The 12,474-nt window shown below is 43.8% G+C and overlaps 1 protein-coding gene across 4 annotated transcripts in view; it reads right to left on the bottom strand.

The window, feature by feature from the left end:
• LDB2 (LIM domain binding 2) overlaps positions 1–12,474 on the bottom strand; it is a 1,323,491-nt gene that overhangs the window by 473,307 nt on the left and 837,710 nt on the right. For all 4 annotated transcript variants that reach the window (XM_085642378.1, XM_085642376.1, XM_085642377.1 and 1 more), the window contains exon 3: positions 7,748–7,920. In XM_085642378.1, coding sequence (XP_085498504.1) covers positions 7,748–7,920 — 173 coding nt within the window. The remainder of the gene's footprint in view (positions 1–7,747; positions 7,921–12,474) is intronic.

The following is a 12,474-nucleotide window of genomic DNA, read 5'->3' as shown; positions in this document are numbered from 1 at the left end:
CTTCCAACATTCCAATGTTCTAATCATTATTATTATTATTATTATTATCATTAGTAGTAATAGTAGTAGAAGTAATAGTAGTAGTAGTACTAATGGTCCTAGTATCATCATCTACCACCTAGTCAATGCTTTCATTCAAAAGATTGTTCATCATATGCATTATGTTCCATTGTTACAAGCAAATAACATCTGTGCACCTGATATTTTCCATAGATTTCACCACTGGCCAGTTACACGTGCAATTCTGTGCTCTGCTTTTAGCAAACATGAACAATGCAAACAAATTACCCCTTCTTTCACTGGCGTTCACTTTCATGTATCTAATCCTATGCTTTGCTTTTTTTTTTTATTGCATAATAATTTATAAAAGTACTCCACTGCCGGTCATTCAATCCCAAAACTAGAATTCCTTATATCATATTCTTCATTTATGGATAGTGTTAAAGTGCAATTACAATACTTGTAGAACCATTGAAAAACCTGCAATTTCTGTCCTTTTGCTACCTGGCATTAACTGCCTGTTCATGAACGTTTTTTCAGTTTGTTGTCAAAATGCATATTAAGTACAAAAAAAATACAGAGAAATGTTTACTACAACTACTACTTCATCTCAAATGACAATTCAATTGAAACACTATGCAAAAACTAGACAGAAGAAAGTCTCAATAAGATAAATATATCAAATGAACCACTACTTTAAATCAACAATATTCAAATATATAAAGTACTTAAATTGAGCATAAAATCCCAATAGAATAATGTGAATATATCATCAGGTAAATGTGAATACAAGCTGCAAAATAGCATATTTGTTTTGCTGCATGACTCCCATATATACCTAGCAACTAAAACGGTATCTGTGGCGAGTTTGCAAACACATAAGGGCACTCTACATACTGTACATTCCATTATTTTAAAATTTTAACAAGACAAAATGTTGTTATGAGCATAAAAATGAGAGATGAATAAAGGGTTTCGTTCTTCAGCGGTTAGTACTGACTGCAATATTGCCCTGCAATATGAAAATAACATCAGCCTTGCGGGAAATGACTTAAACTTCAATGCTACTGATTTTAAGAGAGTGCCCAGTAGGAAATCTGAATTGAACATGAACAGAAGCATGCTATGATATATTGGATTATTAACTCAGCAAAGCAAATGATGGATTCTGAGGCACACATTGTTCTGAAAGTGTACCTACACTGCAATGTGTTGTCCTTCAAAGGCATGTTAGTGGTACAGAACGGCTTCACAGCCCCTTCTTTGATGTAACATGTGCTGCTATCAAACTGATGCCTCATAATTTCTTCAATGGCATTACCTCCTATGGTTGTAGTTATGTACCACAAACTGAGGTGTGTCCTGATTAGCCCAAATCATGTCCGAATTAAATTCCCATCATAAATTCACAATATGCACCATCTTGAAGGTGGTCTACATTTTGTGTTCACTAGCCAAGGGTGTGTGGGACGAAGTAACAAGTATCCGAGAAACTCAGTTGGCTCCAAACCATAACAATATAGTCAGGTTCCGGCACCTTCCCAATTAACTACTTCTAAGCTAGGAAGAGTCGGGCAGTGTGGCTGAATCCATGTGGCCTACCCTGCTGACAATGAACCTCTGCTATTCAGTGAGAGTCTGCCCCCACCTTGTGAGTGGCCATCAGAAAACCTCACAAAAGAATGAACCCTCAATTGCATCCTCAAAGAGCAGCGAGTGAGACCACCCTTTAGAAATGTGAATAACTTGCTCTGTTGCGTTGACACACTCTAGCCCAGTGTGCATCTGTGAAGCTCTGTAATGTGGTGCCCCACTAAGATGTGCAGTGAATGCAAGCGAATGGATGCAAGTCATTCTCCCTGCGCAATTTAAAAGTCATGTTGTGATGTCTTGTGTGATGATGACTGCAGTTCTCAGTCACTTAAACTCTGTAAACTCTATAGTTTAAATCATTTGAGATTTGGGCAGTGTGCCCAGCACATTTATAGATGTGACTCAAGGGACCATCAAAATAATAATCCAGTACAAAACTGCAATGGAGTTTTGAAGTAGTGTCACCCATCATGGTAGAGGAGTGATTTCAATGGAGAGAACCACAATAATTACTGACACCAGATATGTGACTCATGTTCTTCACTGCTATTATGAGTTGGGCTTTAAAGGGTTCAATGATGATTGAGCTACTAATTGTATGTACTATTTAGGTGCATTTTCATAATTATACATCTACATCTTACAGTATTTCTGGCTAATATAAAGTTGGACAGCTTTGTTGAATTAGACATTGTTTAATCTGGTCAACCACCTTTTGACTACTGTATTGTTTCCAGATGTTCCATAAAAGGACAATGGTGTCAAAGTTTTCTGAAGGACTGAGACAACTCAGGCCTTTTTTGAGGAAGTTCTTCCTGTTTTAGTCCTCCGCTCATAAAGATCATGTCATCTATCGTTCTGAATGGAAAGCCAGTACAGATGAAGCTCAGTTTAGTCAGTAGACACGAAGTTGGAATACCAATTGGGTGCTAACGAAATATCCAATATTAGATTACTGAAAGAGTCTATTCAAGGGGATGACACTTGGGCACTGGGAGACCATGTTTCTGGCCTAAGATGTTCTGTACACTGATATAATTCACATTTCAAAAATTACAAATTTTGCATATACTTTGCACAAGACTTTATTTTTGAGTTGACATAAAAAGTCACTCTCTACTCCCCAATATGATGCATAACATATCAGTTCTCCGCAGAGGACACGCAAAGCCCTAGAGATCAAGCTAGGCTAATGAGAATATTGAGGAAGATCATTATGGTTATAAACGCTAATATTATTATTATTATTATTATTAGTATTATTACTACTACTACTACTACTACTACCATCTCACTACTACCATTACCACTACCAATAATAATAATAATGATAACAATAATAATACATTACATAATATTATCATTTATATTAGTATGAACAGTAACAATAATAATAGCAATAATAATACCATTAGAATGAAGACACAATTTAAATGATATCCTCATCTCTGGCAATCTGACATACTCAGAATGGCCTCTTACTGCTCTGGTTCTGCTCCCTGGTGCCTTTGTATCTTTCTCTAAAAGTGATTATATAAATGGTATCAGTCACTCACTCCCACAAGTCTGTGGCTCTTCAACGCCAGTTTGGCAGAAGCAGTATCTGTAATACATCCTATCATTGACTTATTCTTCCCCAGCCCTGAACCCTTTTGCCTGTACCATTTCGGACAAGGAACGATTTCTAATATTCTGATTTGGACCCGCGTCCCCACACTGTAATGCGATCAATGAGTTCACTTACAGCCACAACTTAGCATAGGCAATATTTAGCAATATTTACTGTAGTACAATTTGATGTATATCCAAAATCTTAATGTTTAAATCATTATAAAAATACATCTTGTGAACTCTGATTCATAACAATTAAAAATAAACTGATTTACAGTCACTTTTACTAGGTGGGATACAGGCCTAGGAAATTTGATACCTGCATGTCACTACTGAGTCTTTAGGTCCCGCATTACAATTGGCCCCCTTTGAGCGGTCGGGGGACCCTAGTAGGGATGTCTGCTCCTTCAACGGTTGGGTCACATCTGCCCTTGACCACATAGCCCCGTTGAAAGCTATGAAATCACCCAGGAAGAAACTCTCTGCCCCCTGGTTCATCTCCGATCTCCAGGTGGAGAAAAGTCTTTGTAAGAAGTTGTAGCGTGCCTGGAGAAAAGCCTAAAACCCTGAGGCGAAGTGCACCTACAGAACAGCTTTAAAAAAAAATTATGGGTAAAAACGCACTACCATTAGAGACTATATTACCAATCGAATAACGTCCTCAGACAGCTCAGTGAAAGAAGTCTTCAAGATTGTTCAAGACTTCATCAAACCGGTGGCTTTGGATAGCAATATCATTCCCACTGTTACTCTGTGTGAGGACTTATCCACTTTTTTCCGGGCGAAAGTTCAAGCTATTTACTACTCTTTTTTCTCAGCTGGGTCTCCAATTACGCCAATCTCTACTCTGTACATTCCCAGAATTTGGTCTGAGTTCAATGCGTTTAGCCCAGAAGCCTCAAAGTTGGAACTGAGCAAATGTAAATCAGGTTCGCCAGGCTATCCTTGCCCGGCCAAGTATTTTAAACTGATGGCCGAGTGGTTCAATCAGCAGCTCAATCCCATTTGGAACTCCTCCTTGAGGACAGGCATCTACCCTTCCTCCTGGAAAGCGGCCTATGTCTTGCCAATCCTGAAAAAAGCAGACGCTGATCCAGTGGAGCTCGGGAATTTTAGGCCTAGCTCTCTCCTGCCTCTTCCGGCCAAAATCCTTGAGAAGGAAGTCCAGATGCAATTGTCTGCCTTCCTTGAGTCCAACAACTGTCTACATGACTCTCAGTTCGGATTTAGATCTGGCTATAGCATTGATTCAGCCCATCTGGAAGCAGCAGAATCCATACGTGCAGCCTTAGACCAGGGCAGTTCCACAATGCTTGTGCTGTTGGATTTATCCGCAGCCTTTGATACAGTGTCGCACCATATCCTACTGGACAGACTTGAGCTCCTGGGAGTGTCGGGTACCACGTTGGCCTGCTTCCGCTCATTTCCAGAGGGCCGGTCGCAGCAAGTACTGCTTAACCCCCACGTTTCCTCACCCAAACCCCTTCTGTGTGGTCCCTCAGGGCTCTGCTCTGACCCCCCTTGCCTCTCTAGGCGAGCCATGTGGAGTGAAAATGATCTTCTATGCTGATGACACCCAGCTAGTGTTTTCTTTTAAAGAGCACTCAGAGGTAGCATTTAACAACTTTAAGAACTGTCTGACATCTCGACCTGGATGACGGATTGTTGTATGAAATTGAATGCCGACAAAATGGAGGTATTCATTTTTAATCAACACTTCCAATCTTTGTTGGCCACCGGAGCTAAACCCCCATCCTGTCCCTGTGGATTCGGCCAGGAATCTAGGGTTTAAATTTGATACCCTTCTCTCTTCTAAAACCCGGATTGGCCAAGTCTCCTCGACCTGTTTCTGGAAATTAAAAACCTTGCGGAGATTCCTACATCTCCTTCCTATGGACTGCCGGAAGATTGTGGTCAAAGCTGGATTACGCTAATAGCCTGTCCCTGAGTCTTCCAGCTTCCCTGAACCGCAGGCTCAAAGTTATCCAGAATGCAGCGACCAGACTTATTAGAAATGTGCCACAGCGTCATCACATCTCACCCCATCTACGGAGCCTGCACTGGCTGCCGGGTCAAAGGATGATAGAGTTTAAGGCGCTGACCATCGCCTACAGAGCACACAGGGATAAGTGCCCTGTGTACTTGAGGCAAAGACTCCAGAAATATCATCAGTCCAGGTCCTTGAGATCCAATTGCCAGCAACTTCTCAGGATTCCCCGTTTTGCCAAAGCCAGGATCGGGGGTCAAGCCTTCTCAGTGAGAACCACACCCCTGTGGAACTCCATGCCTGACCACCTTCGCAAGGCAGAAACAGAACAATTATTTTGGAAATCCTTGAAGACTTGGCTGTTTGCCCGCTCATAGTCTTCTTGCTCTCTTCCGCTCTTCCTGTTTACTGGATCCGTTGCTAGCGTCTGGACACCTCCGTTGAAGGTAGCCATGCCCTCTATAAATGGCCCATTCATTCATGTTGTGCAATTATTTTTGCAGTCGTGCAGCAGACACCTGTAGCTGTGTCTGTCAAACACCAGATTGTTATCAATACTTTTTAGAGTGGGCTTTGAGTATGCCCCTTTCTTGTGATTGGGTGGCATCCTTGTCCCAGTATCTCTGCTTTTGAATTCTATGGCTTTCCTCCCTATGCTTGTGTTTCCCTCATCTCTGAAACGTTTTGGTTTCACTCTCATTTTGGTTGGTTCAGGGTATCTTTCCAATACTAATGCTATCAGAAATCATTTGTGACTTAACCAAGAGGAGTATCCTGTGGCTTTCTCTTCCATCTTTGCCTCTCCCCCTCCCCATCTGTTTCCAACTGGATTGAAAAAGTATTAAGCTTTGAAAATTCCGGTGTTAAAAATCAGTATTCACCACACATACTGCCACAGAACCTGGTCCAGTGGGTGCGTTTTAGCCATGAAACTTGGACACTTGACATCTAATCTCAGCTTTACCATTTCACCTAAATATGATGGAAATAAACTCTGCATTGTAAAGCTGGACACAGCCACAATACAGTGCCCTTGCCCTGAGAAGAGCAGCACCATGGCCTTGCCATCTGAATCACTGCTAACCCTGTTGTGATCTAGTAGACTAGTGGAAAATGTGGAACTAGGAGACACAGTTTTTAATATGTGTGTGCCATTTGGCAAACTATGTGCTCTTAAGGCAATCACTTTTTGAACTTACTTCTTGTTTTTGAAACACTAGGATTATTAAGAATCAACTTAGAGGCTACTTGTAAGCATGTGATTACAAATGTGTGTGTTATTACCTTGGGAAGGTGTACGGTCTCTTGGTAAATTCCCATATATGCAATATGGAAGTAAATATATTGGGCCTGATTACGAGTTCCGCTGCCTTAATGCCACCGCTGTGGTCTCAAGAAGACCGCGGCAGTGGCGGTCTCCTACCCACCATATTACAATGTCACTGCTGGGCCACAGGTAGTGCTTCTGACAGCGGGGAATTTTTTAATATGCGTTGAAGGTGTTTGTATTTTGACAGCACAAGTGTTAAATGTACCCATATGCATGACTCGTGAAAAAATACCTACTACCAGAACTTTCTCATTGCTGGAGTCTGGACCATATGGGCCCAGTCCAGTCAATGGGTAAAAACTGCAAAATGGGCATACCTGGATTACAGTGCCACCATGGTCATGTTCTTCAGGGTCAAGATGCTGCAGTGAAGGAGGGCCCTGGAGGAAGGGATCCCTGTGGGAGACTGAAGTGAAGAAAAGGATATAGGTATGCACCGCAAATCCTTCTATTCTACCAACTTGAAGCAGGCAGTCTTCTCGCCATGGTCGGCTCATTGGAAAGATGACCTATAATTCCGATGGCAGTAGACTTATCTGTGCAGCCCTCTGATAGCTGCTTTTCACCTACTGCCGTCGAAGCGGTCGGCGAATGGCTGGTCATGGGGGAACCGCCAACACCATAATACGGTGGGCAGACTGCCTAGTCGGCGGGTGGTGAATCTAACGCCGGCACTTAGGCGGTCCCAAGACCGTCAAAGTCATAATCAGGCCCATAGACTTCACAGCAAGTAACAGTAGTAGTCTCAGGTCTATTAGTTTAACAAACTGATTGATATTGGGTAAACCATACTCTCCCTTTGTCTACTGATCTAACAATTTGTCAGCACTTTTAAACAGGCTTAATGGAAGAAACAAACAACAAGGACATACTTCTAGGACAGGTCCCTAGCATGGTAATCATTAACACAATCAGGACTGTTTACCTACAAGTTTGCATCTCAGTAGCTGAACGTGTTCTCAAAGCTGCATTCCCCTCCTGCACACAACATAATTATGCCTTTTGTGTCTGTATCCTACTTCTGCTATTTTGTCCACATGATTTCACACAATTGATTGACTCATTCTGGCAGCACTTTGCAACAGACAGATCAATACATATCATACTTTTATTTGAGCAAATCATGTCTTCTTCTACAAAGCACAGGCACATTTCTATGCTGTAGAAACTAGGTACTTCTACTGATAGGAGAAACATTTGAAAATACTTTTGTAGGTCTGCATTACCTTGGTAAACATGGGTTTGCCATGCTGGGTGACCATGGTGCATTGATCACAATCCACTGTGATGGATGAGTTGTGATAGGATTCTTTTGAGTGCTTGAGAATGTAATACAGATCGCTTACGCCTCCTTCAAAGACAGTGCTAAAATATCTAGGAATAAGAGTCCTTCCAATAGCTGTAAGTCAAAAAAGAAATGAATGCATTAAATCAGGCCTTCAAAGAAAAATTTAACTATAATGTTGATACAATAAAATGTCGTTTTGCAGGCTTTGATACAGAAATATACTTGCACTTTGATTGTTATTTTGTAAGGATTGTGCTGTATTAAGCGCATGTGCATTTTTGTCTGTTAAGCTATCTTGTCTAAGCTCCTCACAGTCAAGGATAAAGGTCAGAAAGCCAAAATGGTGCTTAGTCATCTCTCTGGCACTTTAAACATTATCAACAATGTCCTGCTACAGATCCTCAAAGGCCTCCTGGGCATAGCTTGCTGCATTTTATAACAGGGTCACTTTTCCCTTCAAGAATTAACACAAAAAATATCCCCAATCTAGCACATCTCAAAAATATTACTACTCACCTGTAATTGCAGCAGTTTTCCATTTTGCTGGCATATCATGCCTTGATCTTTAATCCCACGTTTCCCTGCTCAGAACGCTAATTAGCACTTTATGTGTCTACTTATGTGTCTCCTTAATCCAGTAAGCAGACAGCACATATTGCATAGTTCAACTGATGTAAATTGGCTATCTAGTCATCCCAATGGTTCATACTAGTGTATTACCACCAACTGATTGTGCCAAAATGAAACTGAACTAATATGGATTGAGCCTGCAATGATTAACTTTAAATCCCATTTTTGCAACTCCTTACTGTTGAACTTGGCCCTTTTTGCAGGGTCATCCCGAACGTTTTGCTTGCCTCCTAGCCTTTTTTCTGACATGGTGTTGGTGGTTGTAAGACTCTCGGCACTTTAGCACTGCTGTCCAGTGTAAAGTGCGTGTGCTCTCTGTGGTAAACATGGTAAGATTGGTCTACACCTGTTTGGCTTATTTAATTTACCTGTCACTTCCTTGTAAAGTGGTATCTCATATACCGGGGCTGGTGAATTAAATGCTACTGGTGGGCTTGCAGCGCTGATTGCACCACCCACTACAGTAGCCTATCAAACCTGTCTCAGGCCTTTGCCATTACAGGGCCTGTGCGCGCAGTGTTACTGCCGCTGTGACGTGGCACCTAAAGTGTGTGCCCTGTCTGTGACCACCCTTTTACTACATGTCAGTCACCCCTACGGTAGGCCGTAGCTAGCCCTATGAGCAGGGTGTGTTGTAAGTAAAAGGTAGGACATGTACCTTAAGTGTGTGACAAACATCCATTTTTGTTTCCCACTGCTGTGAGGCTGCCATCTCATAGGATTGCATTGGGGATTCCCTGATAATTGTTTCAGTGGTAATTCCTGATATGAGAGGAGCAGCGTGGTCAAGTTTGGTATGTGTGGAATAGTAATATAAATGCTATGCAATAGTGTGCGCAGATTTATTATAACTATTTTAGAAATGCCACTTTTAGAAGTTGGCATTTCTGTGTGCTATGTGTCTGCCAACCTTATGTATATTGCATGTCCGGTCTTGGAGTGGGAGGGGCTGGTGAGGTGTGTGTGGCTCCATGAGAGGCAGGGTGAGTCAGCGCTAGGCTGAATAGGGCATCTGCATTTGGAGTAGTGGTTGAAGTAGTCCCATGACCCTGAATAGGTCTGTGCCTGCCTATGTGAATGCTGGTTCCGCCCCTGTGGTGTGTCTGATGACAGAGCCCCAACCTGACAAAGGGGCAGAGGAGCCCTGTAAACAAAGTGCTCCACACTCCCCAGAACCAGTTAAGACTGGTTCCCTCAAGCCCTGTGCCAGGGCTGACAAAGGAATTTGGGGTATAAATATTGGGGCTGTGACCTCATGTGTTCCTGTGCTTAATTGTGACATGGGGATTGTTGCTGCTGGGCCCCAGGAGGAACATCACGAGGGACTGCCTCCCTGCTGAAGGGCCCCGTGTGCTGGCCTTCCTGGGCCCAGGTGTGCCCCTGGAACCTTGAGGACTCTAGCGCCTTGTGAGCACTTTACTTTTATTCTGAAGAGGAGTGATTGTGCCTTGCAGTGTGCTGCTGCAGTGTCTAGAGAGGTAATCCCAGCGTAGGGATTGCCCCATGCTGCTGGTGGTGGAGCGGGAGCCCACCCCGCATTTCTGCATTTCATAAGAGCTGGAGCCCACCCCACTTCTGTGCTACTTTTGAGGCGGGAGCCCACCCCGTACTTGTACTGTTCTGAACGGGAGCCCACCCCGCATTGTGGGGGTCCAGGGCGCATGGTGAGCGCTCGCACCCCTGCTGCCGAGTCCGAAAGCAGAAGGAAGGGGCCCCGACAGAGACTTCGCTCTGTACACCGAGGCTGCAGGAAGTCAGGCGCCCTGCCTGGTTAGGGGCGGGGGCCCGGCTGGGAGAAGCAAGGCCAGAGCGTAAGGAATGCAACTCCATGCCTGATCCGAGGCGGGGCTCCCCCACGGAGAGGAGAGCCCTGTGTGCAGCCTGGAGCCAAGATGGAGCCTCGAAGGCTCCATCTCGAAGACCCGGGTCCCAGGAGAGGGACTGGGTGAAGAGCGGAGTTGCCAGTGCAAACCGGAGGAGTCCAGGAGGGCCCCGGTGAGTGGGAGTTGAGCGGAGAGCATTTGTAGCGCTCCCGACGCACGTTTAGTGCCCGTGCCTTCATTGTTCTTCACAGCTGCGCCACGGTTGCGGGCAGCTGCAACGTGGGGCAATCTTGTGTTCCAGAGGCCCAGAGTGGGGCTCCAACTTGCTCAGTTGTGGCCAGTGCCCCTATTGGTTGACACAGCTGCACTGTGAGAGCGCAGGCAGCTGCAACGTGGGAGCCATTTGGTTTTTAGAGTTCCAGTGGGGCTCACGAGGCGCGGTGGTGCCGGTGCTTGTTTCCCCAGCTGCAACGCGAGAGCGTGGGCAGCTGCAACATTTGGGGGGCCATTTCTTTGGTGAGGATAAGGAAGGGGTGAGATACACCCACGTCCCCAGCGCATTTGCCCACCAGTGATTTCGCTGCATTGGCAGCCAGAGGGCTATTGGGAAGGTCCTACATTTACGCCCTGACTTTCTGGACATAGGGCATTTTGAGCCCCAGTGAAAGGCCAGTTGGCCTGGGGTCATTTTCTAGATGGTGATAGGGCGCAAGGTCCTAAGGTATATGCACTTTTTCAGTGTTACTGCTGAGTGATGCATAATGTGTTTGTGCTATGCTTATACCAAATGATGTTTAGCGCTAATGTAATATGATGCTAAGTTCATTATCTTACCAGTAGTTACTGGTTGTGTTTTACTATCAGTTGTGATGGTTCTGACAGCGGCCCGATTGGCCCTGTCATGTATTTAATCCCCTGGTGCCAGTTGGAACAGTGTATATGTGTGATTAGGATTCTAATGTGTTTTGGATAATACAAATCTTTTATATAACCTAGTGTGGAGTCTCTTTTGTAGTGTGCCTAGGGTGTTGCTGCTGTGTGTGTGAGTTGCCCAAACGCTTTACACATTGCCTCCGGGATAAGCCTGACTTCTTGTGCCAAGCTACCAAGGGGGTGAGCAGGGGTTATCTTCAGCGTGTAACTTCCTTGCCCTGACTAGAGTGGTGGTTTCTGCCTGGCTTTGGCGCATGCTCTAGCCAACTAGAAATCCCATCTCTAACACTTACAGTCAATTTAATCTCCTGAAATCAGATCACATGCCTATTTATTGAACGTAATTCTTCTCAATGAACTTCCACACCTCAGATTAAAAATGTCCCTGGCTCTTGCTTCAGTTGAGCAAAACTGTAGAAATAGCTTAATTCTTCTGCTCCCAGTACATCTTTGTATCACAATGCTTAAGATTTACAATTGCAGCATAATAGTCTCATGATTGCATACGATTAATTTAAATTCATATCACTTGATACTAACAGGTTCCTCAAGACTTCAGCAGGCATGAGACACTGCGATTACATTGCACATATGTTTTTTCAACCCAGCTTGCTGCCTATTAGCTAGTCAATCAGGATCAAATAGCTCTTTTATTTTTTATTTTTTTTTTTTTCCAGAGTTTTATATAGCACGAGCATGACCCGAAGGTATCAGAGAACTTTACATGAGCACCACTTGCGTTAGAGACAGACACATTCTTTTTTTTTTTGTTAGGCACGGGGAGATTAAGTGATTTGCCCAGAATCACAGGGTGTTGAGGGTCCCTGCCGAGACTCAAACCCAGTTCCCCAACATCAAGGTCGACCGCTCTAGCGGAAAGGCCACATCCTCTCCCCTAGCTCTGCCTTGCTCATGAAGTACCGCATCAAAAAGAAAATCTGCTTAGCCCACAAATGACTGTACTCAACAGCACACCACTGATTCTGATCCACTGAACCATGCAACTAGAAATTCCAATCTCACATGTATCCTCATCAGTGACTGTTCTTTTAGAGTGCCTCTAGAACACTTTTCCAACACATATCAGAACCAAGTCAACAGAGTGTGAGCTTTGCCTTGTTACCCTATTCCAATACTCAACTTCAGAATCAATGGGCATTAAACACCAGGCTGCTTTTCAGGTATTAAGAAAAAGGATGACAGTTGTCATGGAACAACCCGATTAAGCATACATTTTCAAAATAATTGACTTCAGGGGTTCTCTATGCCACTACCTCAC

The sequence above is a fragment of the Triturus cristatus genome, chromosome 2_2 (genome assembly GCF_964204655.1).
Source record: "Triturus cristatus chromosome 2_2, aTriCri1.1, whole genome shotgun sequence".
NCBI classification, from domain to species: domain Eukaryota; kingdom Metazoa; phylum Chordata; class Amphibia; order Caudata; family Salamandridae; genus Triturus; species Triturus cristatus.
The sequence above is the reverse complement of the archived record's forward strand: the minus strand, read 5'-3'. Positions and strand labels throughout refer to the sequence as shown.